Source organism: Neopsephotus bourkii, unplaced genomic scaffold (genome assembly GCF_033783945.1).
Source record: "Neopsephotus bourkii isolate Nb327-2 ecotype Australia unplaced genomic scaffold, CSIRO-AGI_Nbou_v1 NB_1027, whole genome shotgun sequence".
NCBI classification, from domain to species: Eukaryota; Metazoa; Chordata; class Aves; order Psittaciformes; family Psittacidae; genus Neopsephotus; species Neopsephotus bourkii.
Genome location: NW_026901516.1, coordinates 2,538,606 through 2,556,767, shown reverse-complemented (window position 1 = coordinate 2,556,767; position 18,162 = coordinate 2,538,606). Strand labels below are relative to the sequence as shown.

At 36.6% G+C, this 18,162-nt stretch overlaps 1 protein-coding gene across 4 annotated transcripts in view; it reads left to right on the top strand.

The window, feature by feature from the left end:
* The window catches only part of SS18 (SS18 subunit of BAF chromatin remodeling complex), a 41,604-nt gene extending 23,738 nt beyond the window's left edge, over positions 1-17,866 (top strand). For 2 of the 4 annotated variants that reach the window (XM_061360534.1, XM_061360531.1), the window contains 6 exons: positions 7,292-7,459; positions 8,191-8,295; positions 10,451-10,543; positions 11,284-11,406; positions 13,949-14,082; positions 16,172-17,866. In XM_061360534.1, coding sequence (XP_061216518.1) covers positions 7,292-7,459; positions 8,191-8,295; positions 10,451-10,543; positions 11,284-11,406; positions 13,949-14,082; positions 16,172-16,198 — 650 coding nt within the window. In that variant the 3' untranslated portion in view covers positions 16,199-17,866. The remainder of the gene's footprint in view (positions 1-7,291; positions 7,460-8,190; positions 8,296-10,450; positions 10,544-11,283; positions 11,407-13,948; positions 14,083-16,171) is intronic. The other 2 variants (XM_061360532.1, XM_061360535.1) reach the window with 2 other exon arrangements.
* Positions 17,867-18,162: the final 296 nt, after the last annotated feature.

Genomic DNA, 18,162 nt, shown 5'->3' with positions numbered 1-18,162 from the left:
ACTGCTGTTCATATTTCTCAGACTTTACACTTCCATCTAAGTGTTGTTATTACGTGAGTTGATAAAATACATCTTTACTCTTCAGTCTCTCAGGTAAATTGAAAATTTAAAGTCAGGTAGCCTTTAGATTTTTATACCCAAGTAATCCTTGTTCTCTGCTGCGTGTTGTTTTAGTGTGGAATGTCTGTTAATCTTGAAAAAATAAAATCCAGTTCCAGGAACAAATCCACACTACTCCCTCATGTTTTCAGGAAATACCCTTGAGTAGGTAGTAAAACTCAAAACTGATTTTGTATCTGTAATATTTGCAGAGCATAAACAGACATGATGTATCCTGTTGAAGTGCAAGGACACTGCACAGTTAAAATACCACATTAGGGTTACAACAGACCAAATTACTGAGCTGTATATATATACCTCATATTCTTATCAATGTGCTTTACAAATCAACAAGCAGTATTGTCAACTTAAGTCTTTTACTACGTTGGATCTGGGTGTACCACCTGCTAGAAGACACGCTCCAGAAGTTTGTTACCATTTGTTCCTGAGGAGTACAGACAGACCAAGTGATACTGGTTGGTTTGTTTATTATATCACTCAAAAGGTTCAAAACAAACAAAAAACTAAGTTAATGACAGATCAAAAGTCAAGACAAAACAGAGGTTTCTACATTTTTCTTATCACTAGTGAAGGTGGCAAGTCTGAGCATTGTTAATGGCATTTTTCTTAAAATTTAATGGCAGAGGAAACAAAAGATAGGCATATAGCAGAGGATGCTATCACAAGGAGGAATATTTTTTACTCTCTCTCTGAATTGTCAAGTTATCTTTATATTCTGAGCAGTACACAATGGACTAATTTTGTGAACGCTGTAAGATGCTTTGGAAAAGTCCTGTGCATGCTCACTTTAAAATTTCTCAGTTGCAGAGAGTTAGCAATAAATATGTAGCAGTACATGTGAGGGAGCCATCCAGAAAACAACTTATTTTATGTGATTGGCTTACAATTTAGAACTAGTGACTATTCCATCTCAAAGTAGAGTTCTTCCTTGCAATATTCCCCTGCTATATTTTCACTACTCTGTCAAACTTGAAAATTGCTCAGTCAGAGTTAAGGCAGAAAGGTACTTAAAAGGTTTCTGTTCTGAACAAATAATAGTACTGAAGTGGCTTTGGGGAATAAAGAATAAAGCAGTATCTAACCAAATTACAGGTTCAAGAACAAGAGCAAATTCTCTAGTGAGAGCAAGAGCTGGAGCCGTTGCCTGCCACTCAGGGCCGCAGTAAGCTTTCAATTGGATAATTATTTTTTCCAAATGTTGACCCTTTAGACTGACACTTTTTCCATTCCAAGTGTCTGCTTCAAGGCTGGGGTTTTGGGTTTGGTTTGGTTTTGTCTGTTTATTTTTTTGTTTAGTGGTGTTTTTTGTTGTGGGTTTTTTTTTCCTTTGTTTTTTTTTTTTTGTTTTTGTGCCCCTTGCTTTAGAGCAAGACTCTGAAACTTCTCTGTTATGCCAGCAAGGTGCTACTTGCTGTATCAACCAAATTACTGTCCCAAATCAGTCAGATTTTAAATACTTACTACATTTCCTCCATTTTCTGCTTTTAGCTGATATTCTTGTATTGAGATTTAGTAACAAATTAGAGGAAATATTTTTTCTATCTTTACTGTCTTGTGACTCCAGAATGGCAGGGGAGAAAATGGCATGGGAGTCTGTGAAATTCTGAGATGTGGATAGGTAGCCATGATCCAGTGTGGCTGGGCAGAGGTCTCAGCAAAGCATGGATAGAGCAGGCTTCTCATGTAAGTAAAGAAACAAGAGTGAACCACTAGGAAATGCATTAAGATACAGTTTAACAGAAAGGAAACAAACAGACTGTGACTTGAAGATTTCCGAACTGGTTATGTGTGCTGCCAGTCAGAAATAGAAATGAAACAAAATTTCTGAACCTCTCTGTCCTTGTCAGGAGACATTTTTGAACCCCTAAACATGCTTTGTTCCTTTTTCTTGTATTGAGAACGAGAGATCCTACTGTATCTGTCAGTTAATAACAGCACTAGCTAAATATAATGCTAAGTATTCTGCAAGATAAGGTCTCTGCATCTCAAGTTGGCTGTTAAAAATTAGTAGATGTTTTTGAGCTTAATCTTTTCCTGCATGGGTTCTTCATATGTAGAGAAATTAATCTGATGGTAAGATTATACCACCTGATTTCACAGGAGTGTTGTGAAAGTATATTCATTATGAAGATTTGGACATTTAGTTACAAATGCCTTAAGAAAACCTATGAGTAAATTAATAATTCTCTCTTCCTTCAGTGTTTGAGTAGGCATGGCATCTCACATGAACAATTAAGAGGAAGCGAAATACTAAAATAGCTTTTCAGTGAATAATATCTATTGTGTACTGAATGAGGCAAGTGGTTTCGGAAAACAAGCACGCTGGAAGATAAAGACAGTGTAGCACAGTAATATATGATGTTAACTTTTGGGTGGTCTGAGCATAATTTTTATGTGCATTTCCTTACAAAACATCTTTCTGTATATACAGATATTGAGGCATATGGTGTTAGTAAGAAAAAATGAAAAAGTGCTAATTAAGAAATAAAAGGCATAGTAACAGAACCCATTATTGGATTTACTTTGTCTCTGCATTGTATTTATTATTAGTTTGCACTAGTTTATAAAATGCTAGCCAGAGGAATATATTCAATGAGAAGCAAAATTTGCTAGCATTGTGTTTTTTATGTAGTCAGTCCAGTTGAAAGAAGAGTTTTAGTTGTTTTGGATTTTGGTAGCATATTGTTTTAAGTGGGAGATACTGTAGCTGACTCTTGATTAAAAAGCTACTGTAGCAGCCTGGGTCATCCATATGGAATATTGTCTACCTTTCTGAAAAGATAGGAAGCAGCATAGCTGAGTGAATGTGGAAGAAACTCCGTTCTTATGGGTACACTTCTTTTGCATGGGAAGCTACTTCTGTTCAATGAAATATTTCAAGTCTTGCCAATTTTTGACTTTTCAGATGGAAGGTGCAAGCTTGGTTTTTCTGGAACCTGAAACTTAAGTGGAAATTCCTTTAACTCCTGTTGAACAGATCTTTCACAGCCAGAGACTAATAATAAACGGAATTCAAATACTTTAAAAATAAGGACCAAGAACTTACGGTTTTTCTCAGATCCTTTTGCTAAGCTTGGCCATCTCAGAGACTGTGTTTCTCAGATCCTTTTGCTAGGATTCCGTTCTGTTGCCTGGAGCATTTGAAGAAAAGCTGCCAAACTGCCCAGTTTGTATTTAATGAGCATATAGGTGCTTGGGGAGAGACAGGGGACTAGTTTACTAACAGGTGAACTCTGCATGAGAACATCCTGTTGACGCAGTCATTTGCTGAAGACCAGTTGTTGAATTTGGTGCTGATATTTTTATTTTATTTTTAATTACAATTTCATTCACATAGACTTAGAAAAAGTCCATTAAAGTTTTGGAGCTCTTTCAATTACAAGCAAATACAAAGAGATCACGGTGACAGCAGAGATGAGGCAGGTACAGACTTCCTATTCTTTAGTTGTCCACGCAAGGAACATAAAGATAGGAACATCCAGTGTTATCTGAAATAGAAGCCTATTTCGGTATGCTAGATCAGCTTAAAATTATTTCTGAGGTTGAGAACCTTTTCTGAATGTCTTGCCATCTCTTCATTCCCATGTAAGCAGAGCCCATTACATTGCAATACGTTAGCTGCTTACAGTAGCTACGATGTTGAAAAGGACCTTAAAGTCATCTACTTCCAACCCCCCTGCCATGAGCAGCATCGTTGTTGGCCCCCTTCACATACTGGAAGACTGCTGTGAGGTCTCCACGCAGCCTTCCCTTCTCAAGGCTGAACAGCCCCAACTTTCTCAGCCTGTCTTCATACGGGAGATGCTCCAGCCCCCTGATCGTCCTTGTGGCAGTCTCAGTTTTCTGGACATCAAGCCTAAAAAATAAAATTATGTTCTGAAATGCAGTCATGCTGTAGCTGGATTTGTAGGGTGTCTAGACATAGAAGACATCACAGTTCTCCTATCTCGAAAAAACAAAGATACAAACAGGCGCCACAGTGCTTATTCTTTTATCTGTTTTCTCTAGTGTAAAATGTGAAAGGTAATGTTAGTAACTCAGGAATTTTTTGGTATTACTTCTTTTAATGTATTTTTTTCATAAGTGACATCTGAAATTATGATTAGTTTGAGATGAAGAACTGCTTCTTCAGAAGTTTCAACCATGTCAGCAGTTATTCTTGTCTTCTCACAGCACTTAACACCAGTATCTGAATTTCAGCAGAAGAGACAAAGCTAAGGAGACATTTTTAAACCACAATTTGTTTTCTGCAGCTCTTTCATCCTCAGTACACTTCTGGTCTTGATTTGGTAGGTTTATTTGGGAACCACTTCTAGTTTGCATTTCTGTTCCTCAGTATTCACCTTACATGTCTGAAGATTAGGTTGTCAGTTTCCTTGAGTAATTGTCAGGGTTTTCTATGTTAGATTTGTATCATATTAAGTATTATATAATTAATAAATCAGCTTTATTATAGGCTTCATTTTAAAAAAATATCAAACCACCAAATTTGAACTTCCTTGCCCCTCAAAACTTTAAAATGGCTCCGCTGTGTGAGATGATAGAGAACATGTTTCTTCTTTTAGGTATCTTTTTAATAAGACAGAGAGATGTGAACCAAACTGGAATGAAGCCAGGCACTCTGTTATTAACACACTACACCGTCTGATACAGGGTAGTGAATTCTCATTGTGGCTCTACAAAGCGTTAATGAAGTTCTAATTTAAAAAGCAAACAGAAAACCTCTACATTGCACCATGGGGACCCAACACATTTTATCACATTGTATTGTGACTAATATTAATATTGTTAATTAACAAGCTTTCTTGAGATCTAGGAATATTACGGCAACAAGTTTCTGTTTTTTTTTCCAAGGCTGCCTAATGTTTTTCTCAGCACTTCCAAACAGAGGAACAGTGAAATGGAATAGTATAAATAATCTACTTGTTCAGAAGATCAAAAAATTAAATAATTTTTGCTAAGTGAAAACCACTTATGATATCTCTGTTGAAACCATTTTTTACTTGAAAACCGGGCACAGAAATTGCCATGCTGAAGGATAGAAGCACAACTGGATCATTTTAAAAGTGGCCAATATTTATCTTCAGAGGAAAATGAAGCTTAACAGAGCTAAGGCCACTTCTCACAGAGAGATTTCACACAGGGGTTTAATGGGATTTAACTAACACCTTTGAATTCATACCATTAATTAATTTGGCTTAACTTTCTCTTGAAACCCCACAAAGACAGGATCTAAGCGACTATATATTCCTTTCCTTATACAAATCCATTGTCACTACTGACTTTAGGTAGATTTTCAGTGGAGTGGTTTCATGTAGGAATTTCTCCTTGTGCTCCAGCACCTAGTTAAAATAATAAAATTCAATGGCAAAATCTAGCACACAGAAAACTGGATGATGCCTTTTTTTTCCTCTGAGATAGAGCTAAGGAGTGGCTGTGCTAGTTAGATGTTTTGTTTTGGTTTTTTTAGTTAGTCTTGTTGTCTATAGTTTATAAACCATTGAAGGGGGGGGCAAAAGAAGTTTAGGATTTCACCCTTATAACACTAGTATGTGTTAAGTGGTTTGAACTAGTGTACTATAAAATAGGTTGTTTAAGAAGTTCAGTTTCTTTCACAGTTCTTTAGTCAAATTTTTAATACTGGAACCACTCTTTTCCGAAGTGGTACTAGAGAGGAAGTGAAGAAGCAGTTCTTTGTTAAAAGTCATATCGACCTGAACTGTAATCCCATATAATGAAATGGCCTAATCATCATTTTAATTGCTGTATGGTGTCAGCAGGGTGTTCGTTACTATCTGTTTTCATTACTGAAGTTTGTGTTTCTTCAGTTCAGCCTTCATCGAATTTTCTCAGCTGGTAAAACATGGGCAATACTTGATCTCTCCTGGTCTTTTCCTGTGGTTCATAGAAATGTGGTGCAACTTTGTATGAAAGAAGATTCTTGTTACAGGCTGCTTGGGACTGTTCAGTGGTGGGCAGAGCGTGGATTCCTGTGGGCTTTTCAGCATACTGCTTGTTGTGTGCTTGCCTGATGCAGTGGTACATGTGGTTTGTCTTTACAGGCTGAATACAATTCTTTATTTTGTAATAACAGCGAAGTGGCTTATTGATGGGCTGTAACAACATGTATATTAAAACTATTTCCTAAGGAGCTGGCAATGTTAAATAATTTTTGTGACTTATCAAGTTTTCCCCATCAGGTTTTCATCTATGCTTTCTTTGCAGATGCTTTTTAAAATAAGCAAACAAAAAATGGTGAAATTGTTTCAGTTACCTTTGGGCATGAGTAAACTTAATGTCTATATAGTTGTCCTGGGCTCAGCTGCAACAGTTATTTTTCTCCTTCTCCACAGCGAGTGCAGTGCTGTTTTGTCTTTAGTCTGAGAACGATGCTGATAACACACCGATGTTTTAGTTGTTGCTAATTAATACTTACCCCAATCAAGGACTTTTCGGTCTCACATGCTCTGCCAATGAGGAGGGGCACAAGAAGCTGGGAGGGAGCATAGACAGGACACCTGACCCAAACTAGCCAAAGGGGTATTCCATACCACAGCACGTCATGCCCAGTATATAAACTGGGGTGAGTCACCTGGGAGGCCCAGATTGCTGCTTGAATTGAGCTGGATATCGGTCAGTGGGTGGTGAGCAGTTGTACTGTGCGTCATACGTGTTTATTGTTCTTTTTCTCTTCCCTTTTTAGTTTTATATTCTCTCCCCTTGTTATTTCCGTTATTATAGGTGGTGGTAGCAGTAGTAGTTCTGTGTTATACCTTAGTTGCTGGACTGTTCTTATCTGAACCTGTGGGAGTTACATACTTTTGATTCTCCTCTCTATCCCGCCGGGAGTGGCGGGGGGGGGAAAGGGGAAGAGTAAGCAAGCGGCTGCATGGTTCTGAGTTACCAGCTGGGCTTTAATCACGACAATAGTTTGAAGAAAAATTGTCTAGAAAGCAGCTTCATGGAGGCACAGTTGTTTTGTAATATGGTTCCTGAATTGATCATCTGTGTTTGTGTAGGTCTAGGAACAGCAAATCCTCATGAGAGCACTAGAAATAAGAGTCTGTTTTTTGTCTATTTTTAGAAGGTTGGGTTTTCTGTGTTCTGTTTGAAGGGTTTAATCTCAAGTTATATGTTACAGAAGATGTATTTGCTACTTTTCCTTCTACAGGTCCAATGATGCACCAGCAGCCTCCCTCCCAGCAATACAACATGCCACAAGCTGGTGGCCAGCATTACCAGGGGCAGCAGCCACCTATGGGAATGATGGGCCAAGTTAACCAAGGAAATCACATGATGGGTCAGAGGCAGATTCCTCCATACAGGCCACCACAGCAAGGTAGGACTTCACTTCAGTGTTTTTACATTGGCTTTAAATAGCCATCTTTAAAACTCTTAAATCACTTTTCTTGCTTACAATTTCGATCAAATTATTGGGTGTCACAGACTGTTTGTGGACTCTTTTTGTTACCCTTTTAAGGGTGGTTCTTGCAGCAAAAGATTACTGGTATCACCGTGAAGCATGAAGACAAGTATTTCTTTTGTTTTGAGTTCTTTCTGACAAAAAGCATGTAAAAATACTCAGCATCTCAGATATGCTGATGCAGAATTCTGTTTCAATATTTAAATGATAGGTACAGTAAAGGAACAGAGTGCCTGCTTGGTTCTGAATTAGCTCAATTACAAAAAAAGGAACAATGTTCCACAATCTTGCTTCTCTTTTTTCCTTTTCCTTTTTTTTCTTGCCAGTCCTTTTAGAAAAGGAGTAACTTTATTTTTAGCACCTTAGTCTCTTACGCGCATGTTGCTAAAATGAGCTCAAAACTGAAGTTTTTTATATATGTGCTAAGTCTAGTGCAGCCAAACAACTGTGTGTCTGTGTATATATAGATAGATAAGTTTTTTTTTATATTTTTTTTAAGTAAACCAGATTACATATGTTGTCTGAAATGCAACAGTATGGGTGGGGAGTACATTTGAGAAAAAATTCTCATACTAAAATCAGAAATTAGCAGGCTTTATAACAGAGAAAACAAGTTATTTACGTATTGACTGGTTGTGGTTTTTCAGGCCCACCACAGCAGTACTCAGGCCAGGAAGACTATTATGGGGACCAATACAGTCATGGTGGACAAGGTCCTCCAGAAGGCATGAACCAGCAATATTACCCTGATGGTAATCTCTCATAAATGTTAACTTTCCCATTTTCTATACCTGCCCAATACTAATGTAGTCATATGCCCAAAATTAGGGAATAAGGCAAGAGTAGTAATTGGATGTCATATCTTACATTTATAAAACCTTCCAAATTCAGAATTGTTACTACAGTTTAAGTTACTATGACAAGTTAATTTTACAACTTACTGAAAGCATGTAATTTGTAACTCCCACTTGAAACTCTAGCAACAGTTTTAGTATTTCAAAATGAAGTTCTGTAATTGGTTCATCTGAAAGTGTGGAGGGTTCCTTAGCATATCTAGTATAATTGAGTTGAATTAAAACAGTTGTAATTTTGTTGTAATTAAGAGAGGGGGCGATATCCTTTTATTAAAGATTTTATCGAAGTTGAAAAATTTGGTAAAAAGATGTGGGTTTTCTGTAAATATTCTGGTTTAAAACTTAGTTTTAATTTTCATGTAAGCTGCACAAATGTGTTACTGCTACTATGGTATGGACCTTCATTTTAATTTTTGCAAAGGGATAAAATGGTCCCTGCCCTGAGGAGATCATAACTGTGAATCCTCTTTAGAAGTCCCCCTGGTCCTTTCAAGGCAAGACTGGAACTTTGAATTTCATAAATCTGTCCTCCTACTTCTTGGAATTTAGAGTGCTGAAGGCTATTAGATTGTGTTACGAGTTAGAAAAGTTGCAATTAACGTGTTTTTGGGCTGAGCAGTGGCTGGGAGAACACAGAGAACTCATGACTACTCTGATAACCGTGTGCGCAACTTAATGGTATCTTACAAAGTTCAAGGAATGTGGTAGATGTTAATGTTTTAAGAATGTACACACAGCAAAGTGGAGTGATTGCCAATGCAGCTACTCATTGAAAGTAAATGGATACAAGTTGGTTGTTTGAATTTTAATTTCTATGAAATTGATTTTAAGGTATATTGACCCACATCTGTATAAGCTTACATGTGTTATTTGTGCAATTATCTCACAAGTTGCATTAACTCATCAATAAATTTTCATTTTGGAACTTTTAAGTTAAGCACACGAACTTTAAAGGGTTACAGGCTGTTTACTGTAGTAAGGGCAATTCAGTGTTACCATCGACAGCTCTGTGGCAGCACAGATTACTTCTCGAAGACCTATTTGTTCTATCTAGTCAATCTTTACCATTACCTCATTATTACTCGTATAGCACCTAAAGAGAATATATTGTAGTACTTGTTTTAGTGAGTATGTATTTATATTAGATTCAGTCAATGATGTGTGGTAGAGTAGCAGAACTAAATATGATGACCTCTTAGTTTTAGAACTTTCTCATTTCTTTTTAATTCCAAAATTTAATTCCAAATTTATATAATCTGTGTAGTTTTAATTTCAAATTTAAACATAATTTTGGCTTGTTTTCTTGAAGCTAGCCGTAAGATATATTTTGGTCATCTGTAAGATAAAATACATTTGCTATAAAAAGCAACAACAGGTAGGGTGCTTACTGCATATATTGGATTCTTAATCAGATATGCCAGAAAAGGAAGGTTTGTTTGCAATGATCCTACTCATGACTGAAATGTAAGAGGAAAAGATTTCTTAAGACTTGTAGGAATTCTGTTTGTAGGAAAAAAATTGAGAACATTGTTTTTCTGTCGCTTAAAAGCAAAATTTAATGTAGACTGTGGTTCATAACTTCATTGAGGTTTTTTTGTTATATTTCACACTGCTTTTAGCATATGCTTTTGAATTGGAGATCAGCGGAACAGGTGTTAGACAAAGTATGATAATTGCTTTCTTTGTTCATTCTAATTTAATTCAGGTTATTTACATGTGAAAGGCCTAAATGCTTTAATTTTTTTTTTTTTTTTTTGAGTGAAAGATAAAGTACTCCCCTCCTCCCCTCCAACAAGGATTATCAGTAGGTTAAGACCATCCCTTGCTGTGATGTTGCTAAAACTACTGCGTTAAGCCTTTTTTTTTTCCTGTCACATGTTAATTCAATATGGAAGGAAATCATATGAATAAGTCTTTGGCTAATACATTTGAAAATTCTTTTTCATGTATATCCAGTTGAATTTTTTTCATTTTTCTGAGAAATGAAATATTTTGAGGGTTTTCACTCAGAGGCCATTAACGTTTCTTCCTGTCTCTTGTCGAATTGATGTAGGTCATAATGATTACGGTTATCAGCAACCGTCGTATCCTGAACAAGGCTACGATAGGCCTTATGAGGATTCCTCACAACATTACTACGAAGGAGGTATCTATATACCTTCACACACATATGCACATACATTCCCTTTCCTCCCTCACCCGCAACGGGAAAAGAAATTCCTGCACAACACGACTTATACCCATGCAAAGCTCTTGTAGAATACTAGTTGCTGGCTGTCTTGAAAATTGCAGGGAACTTGAAGTGTTCAGAATAATTTCTTGCAAACACCTAAAATATATAACCACAATTTGCAATTTCTAACAACAGTAAAATGACTAAAACACTCTAGAGACTTTTTTTTTTTTTTACCTCAGTGGAAATTTTTATTTAAACATAAATTTGTTGGTTCAGTTGTCTATCTTTTTGTGTGTGTATTTATATTTTGTATAATTGTAGTGCTGTTAGGAAACAGCTTGCTGATCTTGTGTAGCTAGTCTGTGCTCTTGTAGCTGTCCTTAATTTTGTCTTTTTTTGTTCTTTTTTTTTTTTTCCTTTTATTTAGCATAGTCATGGTCTTATGACTGTGATGTTCCAGTAAATGTAATGCTCGTTTGGCAGAGATGCTGAAAATGCTGCAGTTCAACTTTGCAATACTGGCTTTAACTGCAGTTTGTTTGGCCGAATTCCTTCTCTTTGGTTTGAGTTTTCTTTGTTTTGTTCAGTTTTTGAAATCAATACTGCATTTTCATTTTGTTCTTGTGTTGTTGGCTGTGCATCTTAGAGGGGAAAAAAATAATCAAGTAGGTATCTTTATAAGCTTTTGCTTTCTTGCAATCATCTTACAGGAAACTCGCAGTATGGTCAGCAGCAAGATGCGTATCAAGGACCACCCCAACAGCAGGGTTATCCACCACAACAGCAACAATATCCAGGCCAGCAGGGCTATCCAGGACAACAGCAGGGTTATGGTAAGAACCTGAAGACACAGACAGCAATCACAGAAGAGACATATGTTATTCGATTCATGTTTTTACTTGGTTGAAAGACCAAGCTTGTGCAAAAAAGCTGCCGACAATTTCACTGGGCCAAAACAAGAAAGCGTAGAAGACAGCATGTTTTGGGGAGTAGATTGTGTTGGTAGTCTGGGACAGTGTGGTGGCACAGAAAAACAAAAGGTGCCTGTAATTTATAAAGAGCCAGAAAGACTCTGCTGTCCTGTGTCCTCTGTAGGTGAACACTGTCAGGAGGGCACAAAAACAGCAGAGCCACTTATACCCTGATCAGTAAGGAAATGAATAAACATTACTAATGCAGATTTGAAGAGAGGTTGCCTCATAAATCTGTACAAGTGATGCAAACCTTCTGATGTATGTCAGGAATCAGAAATCTACTGCCACAAGTGAGATAATATAGTCCTTAAATTCAAGGAAAACCTCCCAAACAGGGAACTTGAAGTATTGGTGTGTAAATACCATGCATTATATCTGAAAATTTGAGGTCAGAAGAACATACTGAAAATACTACTCTTTCAGGTTTTACTTGCTTGCATATTGTAAAGCTCTACGTATTTATTTCAGAAGGAAGGAATCTCTCAAACCTAATTTCATATGTTTAACTTTTAGCTTTGTTGCAGGTTTTTCAGCGTTGTGTGTATGTGAGGAGTGCGTGAATAACTTGTTTGCCATGTAGATGAATGCCAGTTAACACATTAAATCTAGATATATTGAGACAGAGTTAAATTTTAAGAGGATCCACTGAGATTTAGCAAGTTTTTGCCTTTTAGAGGTTATGAATGAATTGATAGTTTTAAAATAATACTCATGTATTATTATTCTACTAAATGGAGCACAGAAACAGAAGATTAAAGTGAAGGTCCATCTAGCTCACTCTTCCAGATTTTGTAAATAAATCTGACTTATTCTAAAACATTAGGTTAAGAAATAGAGGAAAGGAGTGAAGAAATCTGTTGGAGTGAACCCACCCACCGTAATTTGTAAACCCAAATATCATGCTTCTCAATTTTCATTTTTTAGCAGAAATGGATACTGATGTTCTATTTTTGTTTTATAAAATGTGTCACTGAATATCTAGAATTCAACTATAAAGAATGACCATGAATAAATAAAACCAAGTTTTGTTTGGCAGCACTTTTTAGGATTGTAATATCTTTGCTTGATTTTGCAAAAATAAAGCACGATCCCAGATGTTATTATCATCCTTTAAGGTTTCATTACATGTAGAAGGCTGAAACTGCATAGTTGAAGGAGATTTGAGGCCTGAGGAGGATGTTAATAGCCTATGGAACTCTTCTTTTCCAGGTCATCTTTTTGACTGTTATATAGATCCAGAATTGCTAAAAGATTTACCAGCTGACATCATCTTGATGTCCAGTGCCTATAGCTAAAGCTAACCCTCCTTACCACTGAATGACATTACAGCTAAAGCACATCAGTTTCTTCTGAGGGAGCAAAAAAAAAAAAAAGTATTTTTTTGTTTAAAAGAAAGCACTTCTGAAGAGTTGCAAATATCCTGGACTCTGCCCATTTTTAAGGTGTGGTGGTGAATAGCTAAATTAGATCCATTGGAAAAAATCCATATGAAGTGTTACTGAAGTAGACAGTAGTCCATCTTTCCCAAGGTGGAAGGGAATTAAGTTAATTTTGCTTTGGAGTGTGGCTGCATTAGGTTACTAACCTGACGGTAGTAACCATTAGGTTAGCTTAAAGTGGTAGACAAACAGTCCCTGTGGATAGTAACAGAGTTTGTATTGACAAAAGAACTGCTTCCTTTTATAGCCAAAAAAAGGCTGGACCCAAGTGGTGGGTTTTTCCATCTTTTTTTCTGGAAAGTTAGGATGACCAGCAGGATATGGAGTTAGAGAGTGCTTTTTTCCATCCCACAATAGCATTTACTAGTTGTCACATCTCACATTTTGTGTATGTAACTCACTTGCCTGATACTCCATTTATGATTGCCTGCTGTGGTATGGGAACTGACTTCTGGCAGTGCAGCCCTGCTAGGCTCTTCAGAGGGTCCAGATGCTAAACACTGCTGATAATCTGGCTGCTCCTGGCATTAGAAAGTTCTAAGACTGGAGTGGCATTACAGCAGGAGGAGAGAGCCTGTCTCCCTAAAGCCTGAACAGTGCTCATGTTTAGGATTTGTCATTTCTTGCCTTGTTCTTCTCTGTCCTATGATCCTGTGATAGTGTGTGGAACTACATGCATTCATAATAAAAAATGAATATATAAAGTAAATATTTCTGTGATTGGACCACAGGCCCTGTCAGCCAAGGTGCTTTCCAGGGTAAGAGGAGGGCTACTGATCCCTGATACGTTTTTAGATAGGAAGAGACCTAATCAGACAGTAGTGATACTTCTTAGCCCTACTCAGTTGTAAAATTCAAAGCTTTTACTGTTCTCTTCTTACTAGCACTTTAAGCAATCTGTTTTCTTTTTTTTTGTTTGTTTGTTTGTTGGGTTTTTTTGTTTCCATTTTAATGTTTTCCAGGCCCCTCCCAGAGTGGTCCAGGACCTCAGTATCCCAGTTATCCACAAGGACAAGGCCAGCAGTATGGAGGATACAGGCCCACTCAGCCTGGGCCACCACAGCCACCACAGCAGAGGCCTTATGGATATGACCAGGTATTCTTTAGTTTGATTGGAATGTTGTGATTCTTACACACTTACTCGATAATCTTAGTTTCTTGTGGACATTTAAACTAATGAATTAGAGGACATGGTCTCTCAGGTATGTATGTACAATTCTCTTGGATTTTATTTCCTGGTGAGTTACCCAGAATCATTTATCTGGAGGTGTGATTAGTCATTCTCTTGCAAAGTGTTAATGCAGTTTGCCAAAGTAAGGCACTCTGGGCAGTATTTTTGGACCTTAAAGATTAAGGTGATCTGTTTCATAAGCCTCATGGTAGATGACTAATATGAAAGATGAGGTTCTTAAATCTCATGGTGGATCATTCTTCATTACTGCTTTGCAATAAAAATGGTTGAATTTATTTTCCACAAACACAATCCACTAAGCCTCCTCTCCAGCTGCAGAAACACCTCAGGTGTGCAGCTGATGGCCTTCTGCTGTAAAGCCGTGTGGGCAGACATGAATCTTGGTTTTACACAGATTTTCTCTGAGCAGTATAATGAGCACTGAACAGGGGAAGCAAGTGACCTGGAAATCAACTGCTTGTTTCCATTGCTGCTAAGATAAGTAGTGCCTAAAACTCTGGGATGGAGTTGTAGTGATGGACTTCTGTAAAAAGCCTGTAAAAAGGCTTCTGTAAAAAGCCTGAAGTGGAAAGTTTATTCCTGTAGAAGGCACTAAACTATAAAAATACAATTCTGCAATATGAATTCTTCAGAAGCGTCATTAAAATGTGCACTATTATTTTCCTTGGCATAAATAAAATGGAGATTAGCTAAATGTACATTATGATCAATTTGAGGTCCTAGTGTTTTTAGGTATCCTGATATGACAGCAGATGATCAGTGGAACTTTCGATAAGAATTTTCCTGTGGAAGTGAGAACAGCCCCAGTTGTCCATGTATGTAAAGGAGAACAGTTGGCTTGCTTTCTACAGAAATTAGCAAAGACAAGGAAGAAGGAACAATCTCTTTCAGTGTGGTAGTTTAGAGATACAATTACTTCTCATTATGTAACATACTAACAAAATGCTTATGCACTAAACTAATAACTTCCTCCTGTAAATAAAAAGCTGTGGAAAATTGCTTTAATGTGGTGAATGTAGGGTCAAGGGAACTTAATTTGCTGAGTTTCTTCCAGCTTTCTTTGCGGTAGAATTGGATACCCCTCTCTGTAGATGGGCTCTACTCTTCCAGTTTGTGCAGTCTTAAGTTCCACTGGGAAACTCAATTACAGAAGGCCTCTCTTTCATACTAGCCATTCCCATAGGAGTTCCATTGCTTAAATTCTCATCTGGCAGTTGTTTTGACTGTCTAATGGAAAAAAATGACATTGCAATATAGAATTGAAATCTAAAATGGTACTTCATATGGAATCTGCCAGGACAGTAGCTTGGAGAATGTTTACTTTTTACCACACTACCTGTTTCTGCAAGCCTGTGTGAAAGATCATGGTAAGCATGTCGCATTGATGCTTTCACCTCTGCCGTGCTTTGCAGTACATGACATTCTGTCAAAAGAAACAGAGAATATCAATAAGGGTAATAATTCTATGTATCACATACCTGGAATAATTGGTTCCCGTAGGATATATTGACTAGTTGTGTTCACTGGGATGTGCCTTGGGTTTTGAAATATATATATATCAGTCCATTCTGTGATGTTTGATGTATGCATATTTTTAGGTATTTCTAAAAGCAGGTAATTTCCTAAATTGCTTTGAATTTGGGTGACTTGGTCTTTTTGAAATAATTTTTACAAGTTTGGGTGGGAAGTAACTGCTGTATTTTATTTTTGGTGGTGGTTTGCAAATTTCACCACAGTCTGAATTTAAAGTTTTACTCTTTTGATAAATTAGCATCCTGGCTTTCAGTCTGCATCATCAGTCTTCCTTGTAAAACGTAAAGAATTTTTAGTGAGATGAAACTGTACCACTTACATCGGCTTATCGTTAATTGTTACTTAGTTTTATCTTCAACAACTTTGTGGTTTATTTGGATGGTATTCTGATTTCAGCTTTTAATACAGGAAGAATATGTCTTGTGATCTAATTATGTATTTTGAATTTATTTTTTTTTAGGGTCAGTATGGAAATTACCAGCAGTGAAAAAGTACTCACATTCCAGTAGGCAATATCTTTTAGCAGCCATATTGTCTCCTCAGCACTGTGGACATCTTCCTGAGATGAGAACCTCCCATTCCATCTAGCTTTTGGAAAAATCTTGTGGCTGTTTTATGGTATACAGTCTTTATGGGTTAATTGTTAAAGACTGTAGATTCTCAGAAACTGATTTCACATCTCTACTCTAGATGGCAATATTGGACAGAAAATACATGACATAATTTGCAGTGAGTTGACTATATGTCAAACAGACTGTTACAGACTGAAAGGTGCGAACAGCTTTGTATGTTTATGAAGGTTATGGGAATTTAATATTTTTTCCACAGATTTTTTTTGTAGGGGGAAAGGGGAAATGCACACTTTTTACAGCAGCAATATTTTGTATATTATGTTTTTCATGTGGTGAATATGCAAGACAGTACACTACTCGCTGGGCAGGATAAGAAATCTACTGTTAAAAATAGGTAGGGGCATGATAAGTGCTTGATTGTATAAATCTCGAAATGGTGTACAATAATGATAACAGTGAAAAAAGATGGAGAACATCATACATCACTGATAGGTTCATGTACAAAGAGAGTGAGAATCCCAGTTATCTAAATGGGAACATAATTAAGGACAGTATAATATAGTCTTGTGCAAAGATTAATTTTTTAAGCTTTCCAATTTTTCTGAGTGAAGCAGTTTTATAAAAATTATTTCTAACATAGTTTGACAGTTTTCTGCAACATTTTTTGGGTAACAAGGTAAATGTTTGGGTTTTATTTCTCAAGTGTTTTGTCACAGCTTTGCACAAGCAAGCTGTAATCCCTCTTAATAATTGCAATAACAAAGAAAATGACAAGTGTTAATTTTACTTGGCTTGAATATGCAAAGAACTTGAAAAAGAGTATGGAGGACAGGACTGTATTGTATAAGTGTATTTTAATCTTTAGTTGAATAATTTGTATGTATCAAAATAGCCTAGAAGACTTTGTAAAACCTATCTAAACTTTCCTAACTGGGAGATATAATATCTTTAGAAAGGGGGCATTTTCTGTGTGTGTCCATTTTCTTATCGGTTAACATGAGACCAAGGGATGTTTTATAACATCAAATATAAAACCTGTTGGTGAGATAAATGCCAAATTCTGGTTTGAACTGCATTACGGCTTATAGTGTCGCATGTGAGAGAGAGGCAGCACCTTGATCAATAGCATAGTACACACAAAAAATTGGTTTTGAGACTGTCCTGCAACTGTGTATCAGATAAATGGATATTCTGTTGTGCAGGAATATATGCATTTAGGAATTCCTGGCAACCTTTATAAAGGACAAAACTTAAAATTAGCCCAGGGGTAAAACAGTATTTCAGTTTTAGTTGATCATGCTTGGCGTTTAAACCCAGAAAACCAGCTGGTGTTCATCATACGTACGACATCACACATGGAAGACAAGATTTTAAATTTGTTCATCATTTTTAAAGGGAAAACAGTTTTCTTAAAGTTGATAGAAAATACACATCAAGGTTTGAACAGATATGGCATGAGGAACATTATTATGAATGAAATGCTTGTAGGTTCTGTGCCAATTTTCCACCACTGTGTACTTCATCGCTATTTAAAACTGTACTCCATCAATTCTAACGGAAGAATAAATTATTTGTGATTTTAATTTTCTCATTTGTTTCTTTAAATTAGATCCCGATCACTCTGATGTCTCATCTGGAGACTCTGCTGTGGGTTTTTATTTTATAGAAGTTTGGCCAGAATAACCAAACTGTATTTGCATTCTAGGACTTTATCAAAATTCTCTCGCCATAGCCAAGTTAATTAGAATTAACTGTTCAGTAATCAGCATGTTGTGTAGGTTGTTTGTTACAAAATTCTTCCTCTGAAAATGAAGGTCCATGAGGCTATAATCAAGATGACTGAATTAGATAAATGAGTTGAGGAGGCAAAAATGTGTTG